Source organism: Phoxinus phoxinus, assembly GCF_949152265.1.
Source record: "Phoxinus phoxinus genome assembly, chromosome: 7".
Lineage (NCBI taxonomy): Eukaryota > Metazoa > Chordata > Actinopteri > Cypriniformes > Leuciscidae > Phoxinus > Phoxinus phoxinus.
The window spans coordinates 37162249-37186642 of record NC_136882.1 but is presented as its reverse complement, the minus strand read 5'-3'; the positions used below and the strand labels follow the sequence as shown (position 1 = coordinate 37186642).

At 37.8% G+C, this 24394-nt stretch overlaps 1 protein-coding gene across 2 annotated transcripts in view; it reads right to left on the bottom strand.

The window, feature by feature from the left end:
* LOC307001768 (potassium voltage-gated channel subfamily H member 7) overlaps positions 1–24394 on the bottom strand; it is a 123044-nt gene that overhangs the window by 18823 nt on the left and 79827 nt on the right. For both annotated transcript variants that reach the window (XM_079618684.1, XM_079618685.1), the window contains 5 exons: positions 20850–21249; positions 18430–18629; positions 9863–10115; positions 2667–2872; positions 2050–2134 (listed from right to left, as the gene is read on the bottom strand). In XM_079618684.1, coding sequence (XP_079474810.1) covers positions 2050–2134; positions 2667–2872; positions 9863–10115; positions 18430–18629; positions 20850–21249 — 1144 coding nt within the window. The remainder of the gene's footprint in view (positions 1–2049; positions 2135–2666; positions 2873–9862; positions 10116–18429; positions 18630–20849; positions 21250–24394) is intronic.

The window sequence follows — 24394 nt, the reverse complement described above, 5'->3', positions numbered from 1 at the left end:
ATACATGAGTGAAAATTATTCTTCTAAAAGGCATATGGCGTCACACCATATGATATCCATTTTTGGGACTAAATGTTTTAGCAAAGGTGCATTAAGCAACTTTTCATGTTAAAAATACCCGTTTTCTAACCCATACATGCTTAAACAATTGCCTGATGGGCTGAATGAGCCCTTCTCTGATCACTGAGATTGTCTCTATAATCCTGTAAAGTAAAATAAATAAGAGGGATTCGGGCCGGAACTTGAGACTGGGTGTGACGTCATGCGCGTTCACGGCTCACATAGCTATGTTTGGCAGGTTTGTGTATTCGCCGGCATTCTCCGTAGAAGATGGATTGTAAGAGACCTGCTTGTAGTTCATTTCAAACACCAACGCAAACTCCACGTAAGATAAAAAAAAGGAAAACTTTTGTCTAGTGCGTGCACATCTCTGGCTGCAGTTTCGCTTGCCGCCAGAGGTGGCATAGTTCTGCAAAAACTCAGAATCTTGCGCTATGCGCCTTTAAGGGTGGCTTCAAAATATTATCCCTGAACTTTTAGTTAAGCAGACTCACAAGTAGACATCCGGGTTATCAATATATGATTGAGTAAACAGAAAATTAATTAATTTTCTTGTTTATATTCAAAATCTAAATTTATGAAATGTGCCTGGGACAGTCACGCCATATGAGCTTTTTCTGGTTTGGCTGAAAATTGTGACAAAATGGAAGATTAATCCCATGAATGCTCTGTATGTTCATATAAAACAGCTCTTGCTGAACAATATCACCACAGTTTTTGACATATTTTTCTATAATTTACTTAAAGCTACGCTGTGTAACTTTTTTAGTTTATTCTTAGATAAAAATACTTAGTTCTTTCAAAAATATATGTGATCATTAATGTATATTTACTTCGTTCAAGTAATAAAGTATTATCGTGAGTGTATAATATGCCATTGAAAATACATACGAGTGAGGGGTTCGAATGTCGGTCGCCATGTTGCCCCTCCATCTTGAAAGTACATTAGCCAAAGAGGGACATACCCGTTAATTCAAGCTTCGCGTCTCCGCAATTCACTGGCACCGGCCCTGTTTTTATTTTTTCCTCTCCCTCTCCCTCTACCTCTCCCTCGCACCTCCGTCACATCAACTGATCTCTGCTCACGGAGAAAATGATATAGACTACAATGTAAACTTTGCCTTACGCTAGTGATCTCGTACAATATACAGAATAACGATAGCACTGATAAAAGTTACTTTACTAAGATTAGCTTGCATTCGTCTGGGAACCTGATAGCTGATGTTAGCAATGAAATGGTAAAAAAATAACGAAAAGATGTCATAACCTATATGTTAACTGACAAATTAAATTACTGCAAATTCTAATAGTTTTCTAAAGTAACCTCATCACTTGAAGGAATACTCATGGACGAGGTCGAACTGGAAGCCATGTTAATCTTGGACTACATTGGCCACCGTAGGAGTTAAAACGAAATCGGAATTGAGAGGAACAGAAACTAATATTCACTGGATGGTCATATACCTTTTCACCGCTAGATGGGGGTAAAAATCACACAGTGTAGCTTTAACTTTGACACATTGGACCAAAAAAAGGTCATGTCATGTCAACCACCCATATATATAACTATATATATATACTATACATAAAATCTCTGTTTATATATATATTTATCTTTCATTTTGAAGAGTGTGCATGTCTGTACGTGCTCTAGAACGTAAGAACGAGGTTATGATTGAATCTTGAAATAAAGCAAAATTACTGAGGACAAAAATTGAATTAGTCCTCTGATGCCATGTCCATAATTTATAGGCAAAAATATGGCATTAATTCGATCTCAAACAAATTTGCAACAATACGGTTTCGGGAAACAGTCATGACTAGCTTGTTGATTTCTTCAAAGAAGCCTTTAGACTAGGAAGTCACATTGTTACAAAAACGCACCCCTGAAACTGATACAAACCAAACTGTGACATTTGTAACCATTTTACCCTTACGTCCCTGCAACAGTGGCATGGTGTAGTAATGTAATCAATGGGTCATATTCACCTAGTGATGGTTTACGTTTAAAGGAGATCTTCCTTCGACTCTTCGTGTCCTCTCCGTCTGAATCACTGGCTTGTGAAAAAATGCTCTGAAGAGAGAAGAGCCCAACAACAACAACACGCAATGATGATCTCTGGGGGGACCGAGAATATATGTATAGAATATATGTGACCACAAAACCAGTCACATGGGTCACTTTTATGAAAGTGATATGTATACATCATCTGAAAGCTGAATAAATAAACTTTCCATTGATGTGTGGTTTGTTAGGATAGGACAATATTTGCTCGAGATACATTGAAAATCTGGAATCTGAGGGTGCAAAAAAATCGAAACATTGAGAAAATCTCCTTTAAAGTTGTGCATTTATGTTCACGATTGTGCTGCATCCACTCACAAAAATACATGTTTTATATATTTACGGTAGGAAATTTACTAAATATCATCATGAAACATGATCTTTACTTAATATCCTAATGATTTTTGTCATAAAAGAAAAATGGATCATTTTGACCCATACAATGTATTGTTGGCTATTGCCACAGATATACGCGTGCGACTCGTGACTGGTTTTTGTGATCCAGGGTCACATATTATTTCTTGCTTTTGATGGGAAGTACCTTTGAGTTCTCATCCCGCAGGTTAAAGGTCAGCTCCAGATTGGTCAGGAAGTAGTCTGCGAACTCTGGATACATGTCTATAACCTCCAGCAGCTCTTCTCTCTGGATGGTGTGCAGGTCACAGTAGCTGAGCGCTCTGACGTCAGCGTTCGACTTCCCCGGCTTCGCGTACAGGTGGATCATCTCTCCGAATATATCATTCTTACCTGGAGAACAAAGGACACATGAAGGTTAGGTTTGTCGTGAGTCTAGAACACAGATGCATGATATGTTTAGACAAATGTTGTCTTGTTTATTTGCACTAAACTGTCACACAAGCCGTATCACACGCAGAGATATATCTATATGTGTGTGTCTGCATGGGACCTCAGATGTTGATTGTGTGTTTATACAGTATGTGTGTCTGGACGAGCAAGGTCAGTTTAGGTCAGAGTCCGCACGTGCGGATTACCAGCGCTCGCTCTATCTGTGGAGATTATGAATCAGAGGATGTCAGGTACTGGATATGCTGTTCTTTTCCCCTCGACCACTCGTTGAATAACAACTGTTTGTTCTTTTGCCTTTCTTTAAAGATCTCAGAATAAAGGATTCTGCAAATTGAGCAAAAACACACCGTTTTGTGTCTGTCCCTTTAAATGCAAATGAGCTGCTGCTCCCCGCACAGGGGGCGGAGCTACAACAGCTTGTGAGTCGTGTCCTTTTTCCTCACACACACATGCACTGAAAATTGCAAAAACTTTTAGCTTTTTATGTTCAAACCGGAGTCAGACAATGATGGAGAGACTCAAGAAGAAGTGACAACATGTAGAAGCAACAGGACATTTCTGAATGGTTAGTTGATGAATTTATGTAGCTTATGTGTAGTTATCTTCTAGTTATTGATTAGCATATTCTGTCATGATAATCTATAAATCGTGTTTAGGGGGCGGGTTTATGTAAATTTGGTGATGTCACTAACCCGGGAGGAATGTCGTGTAGTTCCTACCAGCCGTTTGTTGTAGTCCTTAAAAAGCGATTTCTTTAAAAGCAAATATCTCCCTTTGCTTTGAACTTTGAGCGTTGTAACTTTGCAGATGTTGTTTATGATCAAACAGCAACATTACACACTAACTAAAGTTAGAAAAGTGAAATCATAATCAACCACCCCTTTAAAGTGCCACTTTTATGATATTTTAAAGGCTCCTTATTTTGTTGAGGTCTACATGCATCCAAGCTCAAAAAAACACTTTAATCGACTCATAATATACATCGCAGCATCAGCTCTTTTCTCACAAGTTTCCATCCACACGTTTTTATCCGAATTAAGTGATATCGAATGAAAAATGCCTTTTGGAAACAGTAAAATTCGATTGAATATCGACTCAAATGAAATGCGTTCGGTCTCATCGGATTTGATCTTGATCGATATACGGCTTATGCGATAAACGCTGATGGAAACGTTATTTGCCGAATAAATAATGAATTGCATTTTGTCTAGCAAAACTGTGTTCGCAAATGTTGGCTTGAATGTTGTGCGATTCAGTGCGAAAATGAATGGAAACACCTTAAAATGTCTCAAATCAATTCGATATACCAGTTTGATCGCAAAACAGCATGTGACGTCATTACACACAGGTTTTTATTCGCTTTAAAGCCGTTGGATGGAAACACACTTTCACCAGCTTTTTTCGCATGAGTTTTTTTTTACCGAACTTCAGATAATTCGATTGACAAGTGGATGGAAACTTGGCTAGTGTTTGAAATGTTTGATAAAAGAAACAGTCTCTTTAAACCCCTTCTTTCTTTCTTCTATTTGCATTCTGAATTGTCTTGCCTTCCTTGCATATATTTAATCATTTATTGCCGTCTTTCCACTATTGATTCTGGTGTGCAGTTGAGAACAACACGTGCGCGGAGCGATATATGACAGCTGTGATGCAGCATTTCATTATTGCAGAAACAGAATTTTATATAACAAAAGAGAAAATGAAAAGCCTTAACTTACACTGACTGTCAAAAGTTTGAGGTTGGTAGGATTTTATAATGTTTCTAAAGTCTCTTATGTTCACCGACGCTGATCAAATGATCAAATTTTTAAGTAAAAACAGTAATATTGTGAAATATTATAACATTTTAAATGAACTGTTTTCTATTTTAATTTATTTTCAAATGTAATTTATTCCTGTGATCAGAAATCACTGTAAAAAAATATTTCCATGATTTGTTATCACAACTTTTTATCTTTTGTCAAATTAACTTCGATAACTAATGTGTGAAGATAACATACGATTTTGAGTTTCTGTTTATTAAACCATTCTTCTTCATTGTATTAACTAAATGTTTTAATTACAATGAACTCAAAATTTGAAGGCAACAAGGTAACTTGCTTTTTTAAGTTAAACCAATTTTTTTTTTTTTTTACAGTATGATGATTTGCTGCTCAAGAAATGATTATCAATTTTCAAAAAAGTTTTTGCTCCTTAATATTTTTGTGGAAACTGTGGTACTTTTTATTTAGGATTCTTTGATGAACAGTAAGTTAAAAAGTACAAATCTGTGTTAACATTATAAATGACTTTACTGTCACTTTTGATCAATTTTAATACACCTTGCTGAATTAAAAAAAAAAAAATTTTTTTTTACTTTTGAACAGTAATGTATCTCAACCTTTAACTTCACAAGCACTGCTGTTCAGGAAATGCAAATGCATTTTATTTTAATTAAACATCTTTCCTTACCATTGTCTCTTATGTTTTATAAAATGCCACAATTGTCCAGCACCAAAGTCCATACAAGTTACAGTTAATCTCAAGAATCAGCGTGCTCTCAGCTGGCCGCTTCCCGGGTAAATGTCAGGCCCACCGAGAGATTCTGCTTTAAATAAGAGACGTGACTGAGCTGCAGGTGACATTAAACTCAATGGCTAAACTGGCCGACACAGCTGTTCATGAGGGATCTGACACCTTTCTAAACCTCACCATGAAGAAGCAGCAGCAGAAGTGAAGCATTGTGGGTCTTCCAGTGGAGCGCAGGAGGGATGAGAAGCACTTTCTCTTTTTAATGGATCCAAAGAACATTATTAAATGAAGGCTCGGGGTTCAACACGAGTTCATTTCAGAATAAAGAGTCCCTTTGTGAGGTTTGAGAACTTTTCAACGTGGCCGTCTGCACTGCTCTTTGTTTTGACCCTATTATGTCACCGAATATTCATCTGATGAAAAAACAAGAGCTTTTAAACTGTGTTGAAGTTAAGAAGACCTGTCAGTCACACACACGCTGGCTCATGGCATCAAAAGTGCTGGTTGATTATTGTACACATGTGAAGCTTATATATCTCCTATATTACACAACACTAAGGGTTCGCTTTCAGAACACAAACACACGACTAAAACATTGCAGTGGCGTCTGGTGGGTTTTAAACAACCCGATCACACGAAATGCGTCTCTATAGCACGCAGTGTGTTTATCGTGCAGTTTATATGCGAACATTTTTACGTGCATGGGATACGCATGGGTTGGTTAGGGTAGGTTTAGTAGTGGTGTGGGGTGTGTGTGTATTATACGTTTGGTTCGGATTAGTGGTGTGGGGTGTGTGTTATACGTTTGGTTCGGATTAGTGGTGTGGGGTGCATGTGTATTACACCGACGCAATGAAGTGCGTATCAAATGCACGCGAAAACTGCGTATAATATGCACATAAAAACTAATTTTCGCGTATAAATTGCACGATAAACACAATGCGTGCTATAGAGACGCATTTTCATGAGATCAGGCTGGTTTTAAAATAAAGGAGGCACACTAAATTGTAGCGGTCTGGGGATCGATCCCCCCGCAAGGATTTTTTTTTTTTTCTTAACTAGCTCTTTTTTTTAAATGTTAAGAAAATGTGTTTAACTTTTAATTGTCTGACGAAGAGCCTACGAGCTCGAAACGTTACCACCTGTGTGTGAGTCCATTACATTTTTCACATTTTTGGAGCCATGGTGTGCTGACTTTTTTTCCCTTTTAAGAAAATGTCAAGAAAATTACATTTATAGCAAGACGATATAAATATAAGTTCACTCCCCTACCCCATCACTTGTAGCACAAGTCCATCTTTTTTTAATACTTCGCTGTGTTTAAGTAGTCAATGGTGATGGAACATTAATGGGTTAATTCACAGTTTCTGATTTCGAATTTTCTAGTGAATTTCAAGTAGGCTATATAATGCGTAAAATTACGCATATTTATTTCATAGTTTGAGGTCAGTAAGATTTTTTACAATGTTTTTGAAAGAAGCCTCTCACCAAGACTGCATTTGTTTGATAAAAAATACAGTAATATTGTGAAATATTATTACAATTTAAAATAACTATTGTAAATATATTTTCAAATGTAATTTATTCCTGTGATCAAAGCTGATTTTCAGCATCATTACTCCAGTCTTCAGTGTCACATGATCATTCAGAAATCATTCTGATATGATGATTTGCTGCTCAAGAAACATTTTTTTTATTATTACCAATGTTGAAAACAGTTGTGCTGCTTCATATTTTTTGGGAAACTGTGATACTTTATTTTTCCATGATTCTTTGATGAGTAGAATGTTCAAAAGAACAGCATTTATTTAAAATATAATGATTTTATAACATTTTAAATGTCTTTACCATCTTTTGATCAATTTAATACATTATTGCTGAATAAAATAAGTAATTTCTTGTATAAAAACCTTTGAATGGTAAAGTATATATATGTGCATATAATGTGGTTTAAATGAGTTGTATATCAGCCATCATCTAGTTATCAGTATTAGCACGATCTGCCATTACATTTTTTTTTGTCAACTACTAATGTAGTATTCATTAATAATGTAGTTATTACTAAAGTAGTATTCCATTCAGATCAGACGAGATCTACAGTTTCTGTCTTTTGTTCACACGTTCTGTTAGCTATAAAAAGCCCAGACTCTCTCTCTCTCTCTCTCTCTCTCTCTCTCTCTCTCTCTCTCTCTCTCTCTCTCTCTCTCTCTCTCTCTCTCTCTCTCTCTCTCTCTCTCTCTCTCTCTCCACTTAATAGAAATGTCAGAAGCCTCTTCTTATCAGACACGGTTCTAGACACAGACTGGAACACAAAGCAAAAAACCTGAAAAGGAGAGACAGGCTTGTTTCCAGAATATGCTCATTTGTTTGACATTTTCTGAGAGAACAATAACTGTGCCTTTTGATTTGTAGACGGAGCAAACGGCACCCTGGGCACCTGGGCTCTCCGCTGCTGTGTTTAAGCTTGTAGGGACAATGGCACATCTACCCAGTGGGAGATACAGTGCTTGCTCTCTCTCTCTCTCTCTCTCTCTCTCTCTCTCTCTCTCTCTGCTAACCGGCGCATTGGTAAACAACATGCCTCGGCAGAAAGTCCTTGCACACACACAACTCAAACTATTGCATTATCGGCTTTCTCTAAAACATCGATCACAAGAGCACAGTGAGAAATAAGACAATGACATATATTCTTATGCAAGATTTTAAAAATAGTCTCCCCTCGATTAAAATAGTCATTTATAAGTGAAAAAGTGATTCCTTAATTAAATATCTAGAGCAGGGTTATTGAAGTTCCAAGAGGTCTAATCTAAAAATGTCCTTTTAAAGGCGACTATTAAAGGAGTAATAGTCATTATATTTTTTATAAACTAACATTTGAAAAGTTTGGGCGTCAGTTTTTTTTTTTTTTTACTAATATTAAAATTAAATATTGATATTAAAACATATTTTTATTCAGCAATGATGCATTAAATTGAATCAATAACGACAGTAAAGCATTCATAATGTTCTAAAATATTTCTATTTAAAATAAATGCTGTTCTTTTAAACTTTCTATTCATCAAAGAATCTTGAAAAAAAGATTGTATCATGGTTTGCACAAAAAATATGAAACTGTTTTCAACATTGATATTAATAATAAATGTTTCTTGAGCAGCAAATCATCATATTAGAATGATTTCTGAAGGATCATTGACATTGAAAATTCAGCTTTAAATCACAGGAATAAATTACATTTGACTATTTATTACAATAGACAACAGTTCTTTTAAATTGTAATAATATTTCATAATATTACTGTTTTTACTGTATTTTTTATCAAATAAATGCAACATTGGTGTGCATCGTACATGTGTGTGCATATATATATATATATATATATATATATATATATATATATATATATATATATATATATTAAAGATTAATCACGATTAATAGCATCCAAAATAAAAGTTTGTGTTTGAATAACATATGTGTGTACTGTGTATAATTATTTATATATATATATATATATATATATATATATATATATATATATATATATATATATATATATATATATATATAAACACACACAATCATGTATATATTTCAGAAAAATTGGTTATATTTATATATAAAATATTTATATATAATATAAATTATATAAATGTATATACAGTATATAAATGCAAATATTTCTTAAATATATACATGAATGTGTGTGTATTTATACATAATAATTATACACAGTACACACACATATTATGTAAACACAAACTTTTATTTTGGAAGCGATTAATCGCGATTAATCTTTTGACAGCCCTAATAATATATATATATATCACCCTGTAGCCCAAGACTGGTTAGTACTTGGATGGGAGACTCCTGGGAAAACCAGGTTTCTGCTGGAAGACGAGTTAGTGAGACCAGCAGGGGGCGCTCACCCTGTGGTCTGTGTGGGTCCTAATGCCCCAGTGTAGCGCCGTCCTTCGGATGAGACGTTAAACCGAGGTCCTGACTCTCTGTGGTCATTAAAAATCCCATCCTGGTCAAATTTGCCCCTTGTCCTCCTAATCATCCCCATATATATATATATATATACTGATTGGCTTCATCACTGCCTCCTCTCCACCAGTAAACTGTGTTGTGAGTGTTCTGGTGCAATATATGACAAAAATATGGCAAAAATCATCCAGGTAAATGAGGAGATTCCCACTCTCTATGTATAGCACTATATAAAATGTCATGAATTATTATATACATATATATATATATACATGCACACATATAATATATGTATATATGCACACATATAATATAATATGTGTGTGTAATATTTAGATTTATACATTTTTCATATTCATGTTTTCCATATATTATGGATTTGAAGTCACTTTCCATCAGCGGTTCCTTTAAAACAAGCATGTGAGCTCTTACCCAGAATGGCCACCACTATGTCGTCCTTGAGGATCTCAATGGATCCTCGAGACAGGAAGTAGAGAGCGGTGAGGACGTCTCCACAGTGCACGAGTGTATCTCCGGGAGGAGCGTGCGTGGTTTTGAAGCGCATGGCGAGAGCACGCAGACACCCTTGAGTCGCACCCTGGAATGCCTTACATCCCTGGAGGAGACTTTGGTTCAGATGGAGACAAATATCTGCCTGCAAACACTCGGGAAAGCCTTTCAAGACCTGCAGAGAGACGTGAGAATGAGGTGAAGAAACACTCAACTCTATCAGATCCATCACTGAAGATTAAAGGAAGAAAGACATTGGGCCCTATTTTAGCGATCTGAAACGCAAGTATCAAACGCGAAACGCAAGTAACTTTGTGGGCGGATCCCGGCGCTGTTGCTATTATACCGGCGGGATAAATGACTCTTGCGCCCGACGCAAATCTACAATGTGTTGGTCTGAAGTCGCTTCATTATTCATAGGTGTGGTTTGGGCGTAACGTGAAATAAACCAATCAGAGCGTCCTCTCACATTCCCTTTAAGAGCCGGCGCGCTTGTTCCATGGTGGATCACTATTATAACGGCGGATTGCTATTATAACGGTGGATCACTATTATAACGGCGGATTGCTATTATAACGGCGGATTGCTATTATAACGGCGGATCGCTATTATAACGGCGGATTGCTATTATAACGGCGGATTGCTATTATAACGGCGGATCGCTATTATAACGGCGGATCGCTATTATAACGGCGGATCGCTATTATAACGGCGGATCGCTATTATAACGGCGGATCGCTATTATAACGGCGGATCGCTATTATAACGGCGGATTGCTATTATAACGGCGGATCGCTATTATAACGGCGGATTGCTATTATAACGGCGGATTGCTATTATAACGGCGGATCGCTATTATAACGGCGGATCGCTATTATAACGGCGGATTGCTATTATAACGGCGGATCGCTATTATAACGGCGGATCGCTATTATAACGGCGGATCGCTATTATAACGGCGGATTGCTATTATAACGGCGGATCGCTATTATAACGGCGGATCGCTATTATAACGGCGGATTGCTATTATAACGGCGGATCGCTATTATAACGGCGGATCGCTATTATAACGGCGGATTGCTATTATAACGGCGGATTGCTATTATAACGGCGGATCGCTATTATAACGGCGGATCGCTATTATAACGGCGGATTGCTATTATAACGGCGGATCGCTATTATAACGGCGGATCGCTATTATAACGGCGGATCGCTATTATAACGGCGGATTGCTATTATAACGGCGGATTGCTATTATAACGGCGGATTGCTATTATAACGGCGGATTGCTATTATAACGGCGGATCGCTATTATAACGGCGGATCGCTATTATAACGGCGGATTGCTATTATAACGGCGGATCGCTATTATAACGGCGGATTGCTATTATAACGGCGGATCGCTATTATAACGGCGGATTGCTATTATAACGGCGGATCGCTATTATAACGGCGGATTGCTATTATAACGGCGGATCGCTATTATAACGGCGGATCGCTATTATAACGGCGGATCGCTATTATAACGGCGGATCGCTATTATAACGGCGGATTGCTATTATAACGGCGGATCGCTATTATAACGGCGGATCGCTATTATAACGGCGGATCGCTATTATAACGGCGGATCGCTATTATAACGGCGGATTGCTATTATAACGGCGGATCGCTATTATAACGGCGGATCGCTATTATAACGGCGGATCGCTATTATAACGGCGGATCGCTATTATAACGGCGGATCGCTATTATAACGGCGGATCGCTATTATAACGGCGGATCGCTATTATAACGGCGGATTGCTATTATAACGGCGGATTGCTATTATAACGGCGGATCGCTATTATAACGGCGGATCGCTATTATAACGGCGGATCGCTATTATAACGGCGGATCGCTATTATAACGGCGGATTGCTATTATAACGGCGGATCGCTATTATAACGGCGGATCGCTATTATAACAGCGGATTGCTATTATAACGGCGGATCGCTATTATAACGGCGGATCGCTATTATAACGGCGGATCGCTATTATAACGGCGGATTGCTTTTATAACGGCGGATTGCTATTATAACTGCGGATCGCTATTATAATGGCGGGTTTGCCAGCGCACACCAGGAGCGGTTCACAGCCGAGGAGACCGACGTTCTTGTCAGCGCCGTAAAACACAGAGAAGTGACATTGGGGATGATGGAGAAACACACACAAATAAGCTTCAGTCAAAAAGGCGTATAATAATTTGGGTAAATGTGTTGCTAGATTTATGCCTATTTTTTTCACATCTTCACGGACACAACAATGATTTCCCTCGTGTGTTAATATGTTTCCTTGTAATAATGTATGATTTGTAAAAATGAAAACTGCTGCGTCTGTTTAGATGAGAGAATCAAAGTGTATGCGTGTTGTTCACACGCTACATAATGGCCAAGCATCCGCCCTTAAAATAGCACATGACTAACGCGCCACTGACTTTAGACTAGGGTTTTTCCTGGTCAGTGGCAGAATTGTTTTCTGAAACTGCAAAATATCACCAGGGAACGTTTGTGCCGGAACACGCTCCTCTTTTCACTGAACCGCCCCGAGCGCAAGTTCATTCCCTAATTTACCGACGTGCGTCTGTGGAGGGAAAAGTCCGCTGTGCGCGGGTGCAAAATAGGAATGATACATGCGTCTGTGTACAAAGTCAATTGCGCTGGGTGCAAGATAGTGCCCAAGATCTTCAATTACACTGTTTGTTTGTTATTCTGTGGTGTTAATAGGCTCTGTCCCAAAACAGTAACTTACAGAGTAACATGTACACAGGCAGCATCCTGACTAGGGTTGGAATTTCAAAAATCACTTGTTATAAAATGAAAATATCGATTCCTCTTATTAATTCCTTTGAGTGCATTTGAATAGGAGTTTAAACCATTCAAGTGCAAGAAGACCCACGCGCTGATTTCTGCGCACAAATCCGAAACTTGCACACAGAAAGCCGACTCTCATACCGACTAGTGCGTGACACTGAACTGAGTCTTTTTGCACTAGAATGGACAAATACACATAAAATACTGTCCAAATATCCTTATAAACAGTCGATTGTCTTAAGTGAACGTAAACCGTTGAGAAAGAACACGTATGTGTGACAGTATATCGGCTCTTAAAGGGACAGCGGCCTCATATTCCTGCTGCCGTCTCTATAATACGTTAATCAACAAAGAAAATCCACTCGCTGTTCTTGACTGAATAACTTTTGTACATATATTTGTAATGTAGCCTATATGCAGTATTATTTTACATTTGATTACAGTTTCTGCTGAATACCTGAAAATCTTAAAACACTTTATTTCAATCGTATGTTTGTTAAGTTGTATTTATTTGAGCAATTGCTAAATTGTTTCTTTTTTATTTCTGAGTATTTACTTTTCTTTAATAATGCTTGAATCTGTATATATATATACAGTATATGTAAGTATGGATATTGTATGTTTATGTGTGAATATGTACTTATCCATGTGTATATATAGGCATTTATCATTATTGTTTATTTATTTATTTTTATTATTATTATTTATTTATTTTTATTAAATTTTTCATTTAATTATATATATTTTATCTTGTTATCATTATTTACTTGTTACTTATATGCTGGCATGGGGTGGGTGTTGTTCTGTAAAAATGTGAAAAGCTTTAAATAAAATTATATATATATATATATATAAAATAATCATAATGCTTGAAATGTATATTAGTTAGACTAGTTGCTTTCGCTATGGTATTTTTAAACCAAAGGCAAAAGTTTCTTAAGTGGTTCTTTAGCCTGTTGATTTTTGATCATGATATTCAGCTAAAATTAAATGTTTTGCAGTAAGACTTTGAATAAATGTGAATGATATCTACGTTTTTTTTACCTAATTTAATTGAAATTAGGAATCAATTAGCAGAATAGTTAAAATGCAAACGATACCCAATCCTAATCATTTCAGTGAACTGTTGTTTGGACTAACAATACAGTACTCTTATAATAATAATAATAATAATAATAATAATAATAATAATAATAATAATAAAACACAAATGTAAAGTACAATTTAAAAACAAGACTGACTTATTTTACAGTTTTAAAGTTAAGGGTCGCTAAGAATTGTTTTTTTGAAGGAAGTCTCTTAAACTGAGGCTGCATTTATCTGATCAAAAGGTAATAATAATAAAATAGTCCTGGTGTTGAGAGTTTTTTTCCCCACTGCTAATTCAATTATTTTGCATTATGATGTTTCTGCCAAAGTATTCACACAGCTAAAGTGGCAGGAAAGAGACTTTAACCAGATTAAGTGAAAGTGAAAAAATGATGCAAGTGCCAACTACTGTGTTCATATTAGCAGTGCAATTATAAATTAAAAGAGAATAAATAATGAGGGTTCAATAATGGCCAACAAAAATTATTCAGTTTCTTAGCAACATGCAGACTTGCTTTAGCGACTTTTAATCTCCAAGTCTCATCTAAAATAGAATGGCTACCATAGACGCCCATCTAATATATGCTAATTCATGCTAGCATGGAATATGTATATGTGAGTATATATGATATACAATATATCTGATTTTGATGCACTTTTTATTTTGTCATTATTACTATTATTCTTACTATTATTATCTGGTTTCTTAAAGACAGTATAGAAGAAGAAAAAAAAGATGATATGCATCAAACGGTAGTAAAAAATATGTCTAAAATAAGTCAATCATCATGAATCTCATCCAACCCAAAACTATTTTTTGAAAAACATGCATTTCCTCGAAGGACTGCGTGACTGAGATGAGCATCAATATGTCCAGAACTGAGTGAAGGCTGATGTGTATGAGAGCTGAGACATGAATGAAGATGAGTTTTTATATAAATACCTCCTGTGCTTCCCAGGGTGGCGAGGTCGATCCATTTCACACGAGGCAGACATGGAGAGAGACAGGTGTTGCTTTCAGTGCATAAACTCACACATTCATGCTGTGATCACATGTTCAGATAGCATTTCAGAGATCGTTTATACTAGGAATAGTTCAGCCAAAAATGAAACGTCTGCCATTATTTAGTCACCCTTGTGTTACAAATATTTTCTTTTTTGAGGAACACAAAATGAGAACTTTTTTTATTTTGCTCTTTTCCGTATTTAACAGGTCATTTTCAGTGAATAACAACTTTAATTTAGTTATTTTACCTGGTGGAAAACCATCATATTTCTTTAGAAGATTTGGAATACAGCGCACAAGTTGTATGAACTACTTTAATTATTCTCATATGGTGCTTTTTCGCCTTTTTTACAGCTTTTGCGTTCCACAGAAAAAATAAGGAACGTGAAGGTGAGTATATGATTTAAGTTAATTATTTTTTTTCATTTTTGGCTGAATTGTGCCAACAAACATGACTTAGCACAGGGATACACACACTTTTTTGTCAGCTGAACCCGTTTGACGAAATATATTTACTTGAAGTCCCCTAAGCCCCTTTCACACAGCACGTTGGTCCCGGGAAATTGCCAGAGTGCCTTCTGTGTGAACGCAAACACGTCCCAAATTTCAACCCCCTGCCAGATTATTACCCCCCTCGTTGAAGTCAGTAGCCTACCTGACTGCCTAATCCTAACCCCACCCCTTATCCTAACCCCTCCCCCACAACTAATCCTAAACCTACCAATGCTAGGGGGGTAATAATTTGTAGGGGGTCAAAATTCGGCACAACACCGGGATTGATGCCGGCATCGATCCCGGGTTGGGGACCTAGTAACATTGCCGGGATCATTCCCGGAAAGCGCCCTGTGTGAACAAAAGCCAGGATCAATGCCGTAAGGGCTGTGTCGTAGTGATGACGCACGTGCCATCACGTGACTGTTGCTCTTAGAAGAAAGTTTGTGTTTGTCATCAACAAAGAAAGAACGAAAAAATGTCTGCAAACTGGAATGAAGCAGAGACCAGGAGCTCCTCACTATCCGCGCTGAAGCTGAGCGCGCTCGCCAGCTTTGTGGAACGGGACGCGATGCGTTAGTGTACATGTTTTCAACGCGTACGTTACACATCTCATCCCGACGTCACGTGTCTTTACGGGATCTTACCGGGATGTGTGTGAACGCACTCACAGACCCCGGGAAATCACTGGCAGTGTGAATGAACCAAAATCAAACGATCCCGGGTCACATTATCCGTGTATTTTCCGCAATCTCTGTGTGAAAGGCGAGTCTCTGCCTCGGATCGTTGGCTGAACAAAAAAATTGGAAACACTTCAGGATCTGATTGGTTGAATTCAGGATTTCCAGGAGACGTGTGTCGCGTTCTATAAAAGTCTGACTGGAAATAAAGAATTTGTGATGCCAAACCCCCTCATGGAAAAAGAAAGCCGACGTGTTTTCAACTGTGACGATGAGCGCTTATCAGGATCAACTAAACGCTGGGTTTTATTGCAACCACCAAGGTGGATCTCGTATAACTGTCTTCCACTGACGTTCTACTGTCAACAATGTTACTTGTTAAAACAAACCAACTTCAATGAGCAACGAAAATAAAATAAATTTAGTGTTGGCAGAGGCTATTTACACTAACTCCGCCCACTGATGTCTGGTTGGGCCAGACAGAATTACAGAAGTCGTTGTCAACAGCTGAAGTGTAGGGGTTAGGTAGCCAGGCTCCGCCCTCCTACGTACTTCCGCTCAATTTAAATTTTCCTTACGTTGTCTGGGTTTGCGGTATATTCTTGGCTTTTCTCCGGTAAATGTTTTACCGGTCCAATCAGCGAACAGAGGGAGGGTCTGAGAATGATGACGTTGAGGTCGTGCGCCAGTTTGAGTTGAAGTTTCGTCACAAACAAATGTTAGCGATTGGTTATGGCAGATCCAGAGTGACTCTATTGGGCAGATCCAATAGTTTTAAACTTCAACAGAGTACCCGCCTACAAGGAAGTTAACGCTTGTCTATGGAGACAGATTATGTAACGCGTCATAATCTGAAGACCACGCCCACCGGGGGGGAAAACAATCCAACCGTCTCCATTGACTTTGCATTGTGAGAGGCTGCCTCCTTGTCATTTCTTGCTTCTAACTAAAGACAGAAAAATGCCTAAAAGCTGCTGTGTGACGAGGTGTACAGCAAACAAGCTGAGAAACCCAGAAATAAGTTTTTATAAGCTGTCGACCCCAGAAAACGAGTGTTTAAGGACTTAAAAGTGGATCAATTGTGGGATCCTGACACTCAGTATGCACTAAAAACACAGTTACGTGTGCAGTAAGTTAAACATTTGGTCACTGGTGAGTCAAATATCCAAATGTCAGTTTTATATATTATATTTCTGTAAGATAAGCTCCTGTGTTGCCGATGACGTTCTCCTCCAGCGGCGTACGTTAGTTCTCAGAGTAATGAGACACGTTACGCTCTGTCTCAACTGCCTGATCCACTTTTAAGTCCTTAAACACTCGTTTTCTGGGGTTGACAGCTTATAAAAACTTATTTCTGTGTTTCTTAGCTAGTTTGCTGTACACCTCGTCACACAGCAGCTTTTAGGCATTTTTCTGTCTTTAGTTAGAAGCAAGAAATGGCAAGGAGGCAGCCTCTCGCAATGCAAAGTCAATGGAGAAGGTTGGATTGCCCCCCCGGTGTGGGCGTGGCCTAAATACGCTCTGTCTCTATGGAGAGAGGCCAGACTGTCTGTACAAATGAAATGTACGAGAGTCTGGTAGAACCAGGCTAGGGGTAAGGTGCATGGCAGCAAGTTTTAACGCAATTCAACCAGAGTTCGAATTTGCCTTTTGCCGAACCCGCTGATCAAATATCAGGTTTGAAAGGTATTTGTTTGAATAGGTTTGAAAAGTGGAAATAAAGTGTCTAACGTCAGATAGGGGGAGGTGAAGGGAGGGCTTTATTGTGCCAATAAGGTGGCATCCTTTTAATAATTTAATCAATTTAATAATTTACACTGTTATTATTGCATACCGTTTAATCAATGTACAACAACACTGAGGTGCAAATAATATCTGCCACTATAAAAATAAAAAGCATCTAACTACCATTTACACATATTACAAAAAAAAATGCTGTTATTTTTACCGTGTAAATCAAATCTATCGCTATTTGTACTTAGTGCAAATAGCCGCTGCCGTAAACTAAACCTATACATCCAGTACTTGTGGCGCACATGCAATGCAGACAGACTGAGACAGTTCAGAGAAAAAGTGTTCGCTTTTTGTTTTATGATTGTTTTTAATTGACCTTTTGCAAAGCCTTGGTTTAAAGAAACTACTGATTGATCATACACTCTAAAAAATGCTGGGTTGTTTCAACTTATGTTTGGATCAAATAAAAAATGTAACCAAATTTGATACAAATTTAAACCAACTGTTGGATTTGTCTATATTTGACCCAAACATGAGTTGAAACCATCCAGCATTTTTTTTTAGTGTATCTTAACGCATGCAATGAAAATATCACGAATACACTAGTTGAATAACTAGATCAGGATTTGTGAAACGCACCGTGTTCAAGTCGATGCCGTTGGTGTAGGTCCACGAGTGCTGGAAGTACTCCTCCAGTCTCTGCCTGAGCGGGTTTGGGATCTGGTGGAACCGGATGAACTCTTTCACTCGGAGCATCTGCATGTGGTAGCGAGCCGTTCCCGAATACAGCCGCTGGATGATGGCAGAAACGTTCCCAAAAATGCTGGCGTACATCAAAGCTGGAGAAGACAAGGCAGGGTCACATAGGTGAAATTGCAAATGCAAGGCCAATTTAGATCAAATTAGCAGCGTTTCTTTATATATTAGTATCATTATTATGCATGATGTGTTCTGATTCAATAGCTGTGTTTTTAACTGTGCTGTCCACTGAGGGATGATGGGATAGATTTTTGACTTTGGACTGGTTTTTCAATGTCTTATCTTTAAAGACCTACTTGGACATGCTGGTTTCAGTCTTCATCTCATATATGAAACACCTGCGATTCAGCAACTACCTGCTAATGCACTCGCGTTCACGTAAAGTAGCCCTGTAGACAATTTTGGGTGAGCGAGGGTGATACGCACAAGGTATAGCGCCTCCAATGCCCTGTAGATGGCGATATCACTTCTTTTGTAGCAGAAATAAGCTGCTGAGTAAATGTATTGGTGCAAAAAATACATACTTATTTCAAAATGTAGTCAAGTAGAGAGAAACAGTTGCTAATAAATTTGATACTCAAAGGACAAAGTAGCCAAAATGATACTTAAAGGTAAAGTTCACCTAAAAAATAAAATTCTGGCATCATCCTCAAGTTGTATGAATTTCCTTCTTCTGCTGAACACAAAGGAAGATATTTTGAAGAATGTCGGTAACCAAACAGTTAACTGGTCCCATTGACTTGATACTATGGAAGTCAATGGGACCAGTTAACTGTTTGGTTACCGACATTCTTCAAAATATCTTCTTTTGTGTTCAGCAGAAGAAAGAAATTCATACAGGTTTGTAGTGATGTAGTACTTGAGTCCGATCTCGGACTCGAGACCGGTCTCAAGACCGATTTCTGCTTTCTCGGACTCGTCTCGGACTCGTTCCTTCAAAGACTCGGTCTTGACTCGGACTCGACCCTTCAAAGACTCGGTCTCGACTCGGACTCGACCCTTCAAAGACTCGGTCTTGACTCGGACTCGACCCTTCAAAGACTCGGTCTTGACTCAGACTCGACCCTTCAAAGACTCGGTCTCGACTCGGACTCGGCATAGGCGGTCTCGTCCCCATCACTACAGGTTTGAAACAACTTGAGGGCGAGTAAATGATGACAGAATTTTCATTTTAAAGTGAACTATCCCTTTAAGTACAGTAGTAACTACCTATATTTACACAAATGATTTACACCACTTTGTGTCCCTGAGTGTCCCATCAGTATTTTTCATCAGTAGCTTTACTGTAAATGTATATGCTAAAATGTAGTTTTGTCAACATGTAGCAGTACACTAGCTGGCCCTGGGCTGAAGACTAACTGACATGGATTAGAGATTTTGTCATGGGGTCTTGAAAAGACAATAAACATATTGATTTGAAAAAGTATTAGGATTAATCTGCTAGATTGAAACAGAGATTAAATATGTCGGTATGAATCGTTTACAGATACCTGAGTCACTTCAAATTCATTGCAGCCATCTCAGGACATGCACTTCAATTGAATATTGAAGAATATTATTTCAATTTTTTGTTTCTTATACCTTGCTATAATTTTCTCTCACGATCAAACAGTGCTCAATTATATTCTTTAAACATGTTATTATGCCTCTTATGCTAACCAAGGCTGCATTTATTTGATCAACAATACAGTAAATATTGTGAAATATTATGTTTTCAATGTGGAAATATTAAAAAATGTAATGTATTCCTGTGATTCAAAGTGATTTTTCAGCATCATTACTCCAGTCTTCAGAGTCACATGATCATTAAGAAATCATTCTAATATTATGATTTGATGCTCAAGAAACATTTCAGATTATTATCAATGTTATATATTCATATTATAATCATATTATATAGGAATTCAGCATTATTTGATGAGTTTGATGATTTATTTGAAATAGAAATCTTTTGTAACAGTAGAAATGTCTTTAAATTCACTTTTGAGCAATTTAATGCGTCTTTCCTGAATAAAAGTCGGGCCTACTGATTCCTTTAAAAACAAAAAAACTTTTAAATGGTTGTGTACATATTGCTTTCACTATTCAAAGGAATATTTCACCCAAACATTAAACTATTTAGTCACCATAATTTTTTTTCTTAATGGAAACTTTCTCCCTTTCTGTTTCTCCAGAAAAAAGAAAGAAATAAAATAGTTTGGGACGTCATGAGAGTGAGTAAATGATGACAGAAATGTCAGTTTTGGAACGATTGATCCCTTTAAAAGTTATTTGCGTACATGCATGTGTTTCAGACTTACATCCAATGAGCATGACGCAGATGGAGAAGATCTTCTCCGAGTTGGTGTTCGGGGACACGTTTCCAAAGCCCACGCTGGTCAGAGAACTGAACGTGAAGTACAGTGCAGTGACGTATTTATCCTTTATGGTCGGCCCAGAGCTGGGGTCACTGTAGTTTATTTTCTTCCCAATGGACACCTCGAGATTGTCAAGCCAGCCGATCTTATGGTCCAGGTACGGCTTCTCCATGTTTCCAATGGCATACCAGATGCAGGCGAGCCAATGGGCAATGAGAGCAAATATACACATGAGGAGCATGAGAACTGCAGCGCCGTATTCAGAGTAACGGTCCAGCTTCCTGGCAACTCGAACCAGTCGGAGGAGTCGCGCTGTCTTCAACAGGCCAATCAGAGTGGTCGTCTATGGACAGAGAGAAGGTGCTCATTAGTAAGATTACAAACAGATTGTATTTTAACTGATACTCATTAAGGCTAATCAGGTTCTCTGTTGCTTTCTCATAGTCTTCAAAACCTAGTGATCTGCCTTTTTAAGGGGTCATATGATGCTTTTTAGCGTTTTCCTTTTCCCTTAGTGTGTATTATATTTAGATATGCAAAGTAGGATTTATTCCATCTAACGGAGATTCCAGACCTGCGTAAAATGCCTCAATCCAAGTACAGATACTTCCTCAAACGCACACGTCACAATGTGAAATATTAGCATAATGCCCGTCCAAAAAGCACACGCAAAGAAATAAAACGAGGATTCAGTGAATTGTAGTGTTGTCGTCATGTCACGTTTGGATGCCTTTGGATTGTTTGTCTTTCTGAAAACAGATGAAATTGGGGATCAGAGGTTAAGATTTAGTTATGAATCTGTTCCTGAGCAGTACAACCCAAAAGTCTGCTTGTGCACATTTTACAGAGGACAGCTTCCTGAACCTGAGAGAACAACGCTGGCTATAAAGACTGACCACTGTGAACCGTTCTGCTCGAAGTAGGTTCTGATCGATCGACTTTTTCAGAATCTGACTTGGGCTCGAACTGACGATAAAACAGACAATATTTTTTTATATTGCTTAAAGCTTTGGAAGCTGAAGCTGTTGTTACATTTCCGACACACTCTTGAGGTGTTTGACCAATCACAACGCACTGGGTCTGCTGGCCAATCAGAGCACTCTAAGCTTTTTGTAAGAGCTTTAACATTAAAGCATGTTAACCTACTCTATTACAATCACTATTCAAAATAATGAACCTTTAAAATAGCATCACATGACCCCACAACAAATAACATCCAAGAGGTTATGACCCGTTAAACGACCCAATACTCTAATAAGCATAAAAATGCTATAGTACACAATAATATGCTCCCCCAGGACTCAAACCCACGTTCAGTGTGTGAATTAAACAAAGGAAAAGGTTGACCTGAACTTTAAAGGGGACTCGAGTCGAGTCTTTTTAGTTGTGATATAGTGTCTCAATCTACATTACATTCACAATAATAATAATAATTGTATATTATTATTCATTTGACAGTACACTCTAAAAAAGTGTGTTTCAACCCATGTTTGGGTAAAATATGGACAAACCCAACAATTGGTTTACATTTTTAAATTAAATTTTTGGGTTTGGCTGCATTTGACCCAAACATGGGTTGAAACAACCCAGCTTCTTTTTAGAGTGTAATAGCAAAATATTGTAAAACAAATGCACTGTAAAAATTTATATTATAACATAAGTATGTTATGTTATGCTACAGTAAAGGAAAATTATAATACATTTGTCCCAATTTCTGTACTTGCAAGAAATAAACCCTTGAGCTTTTATATGGGCAGAAAGCTACCGTTTCTGTGAAACCAGGTTTACAAACGGATCTCATTACAAATCAGGTGAAAATCTGTAATCATCTTCTTACAAAAATGTTGGGAATTAGGCCAATGTGAAAATCATGCGAAACTGGTGCCCACGATACGTTCCTAAAAGCTTGCTAAACTCACAGCACACGGAGATATTTCACTGCCGGATCACGAGCTGCTCGCAAACAAACAGACTATATACTTATTTAATTAAATCACAGTTTTATACAATTTGATAATGACACAAAGCCATATCACGCTTTCGGTTTTAATTCGTTTGACAGATACTTTGCTAAAGCAATGTCACAAAACACAACATTAAAGACGCTTTGTTATTATGAAACTTCATTATGAAACTGTGGCGGGACAGATTGGGTAACATGCTTAACTTAATCTTCAAACTCTTCTGAAATCAGTTGTGATTTGGGAATCCCATGCACTTTGTATTAAAACACTTGGAATTACTGCTTCTGAATCACTCACTTATGTATGTAGTAGCCTCACTAGGTTTTTGGCAGAGTCGTGGGCTTTTATAGCTTTAATTATCCACAGTTAACCGTATTAGAAAAGCCGGAACACATTGTGGCCTAATACACCCAAAGCTCATTTCTGGGTTCTACTGTAATGTCTTCATGACTGCCACACTAATTAATATTTAGATAATCCTGTTTAATTTTAGTCCATTACACTCCTGTGCCAACACTAGAGATCCATCTCATCAAAATGTTGCACCGTGAGGATAAAATAAACCCCCAACATGAGAGACCTGGGTAATGAATTTCAGTCTAGCTCTTGGTGAACTACCAAGATAAATCCTCATTTGCAGGTGAAATGTGTTCAATAGATAGAGACACGGGACAACGGTCCCTAGGAGCTGATGACAGCGGGCACTGTCTCATCTGAAAGACTCCTTCAGCAACATCACTCGTCCCCCGGTGGGAGATCATTTGTTTAGCTGGCAATTATACGGTGGCCTCACAAAGCGAGGTTAGGACCTGCACCGGGTATTTTTAGATCATGTCTTAACGGATGCGTCTGACAGCAGTTTCTAGCATGCATACGAGCACTGACAGTGTGTTGGCGAGCGTGTGGAGCAAAGCACGTGGGATTTTTCTACTCTCACGTTGAGAAGTGCTGCATCTGTCATGAGCGGCCCATTAAAAACTCATTAGCAGATCCTGTTCACAGCAAATCACGTCTTTGAGTTATAGCTGGACATGCCGATAAGATGGACGCTCAATTAAACCGATTGTTAATCAAGTGTGACCTCATATGAGTGGCCTACATTTTAAATATCACTGTTTAACTAGACGAGTAAAGTTTGAAGCCTTGTCTGAAAGTTTAAAACCATATCACTCTGAGACGTCAATAAAATGTTGCTAACATGTTTTAGCACAATGCTAGCATGTTTTAACATGTTGATAGCACGATTTAGGATGTTCCTATCATGCTTTTAACATGTGTTAACATTATGTAGCACATTGCTAGCATGTTCCTAAAATGATTTAGCATGTTTATAACATGTTTCGTGCATGTTTTCAAAAAATTATCATGATTTAGCACAATGTTAAAGGAGAACTCCGGTCAATTTTAACATTGAGCTCAATTTTTAGTAAATTTGGAGTGCTGTCAATACAGAGAACAACGACAAAAATCGGTGTTGCCTACACCGTGTTATCCTATTTTTAAAATTTGCACCCTATTGACTTC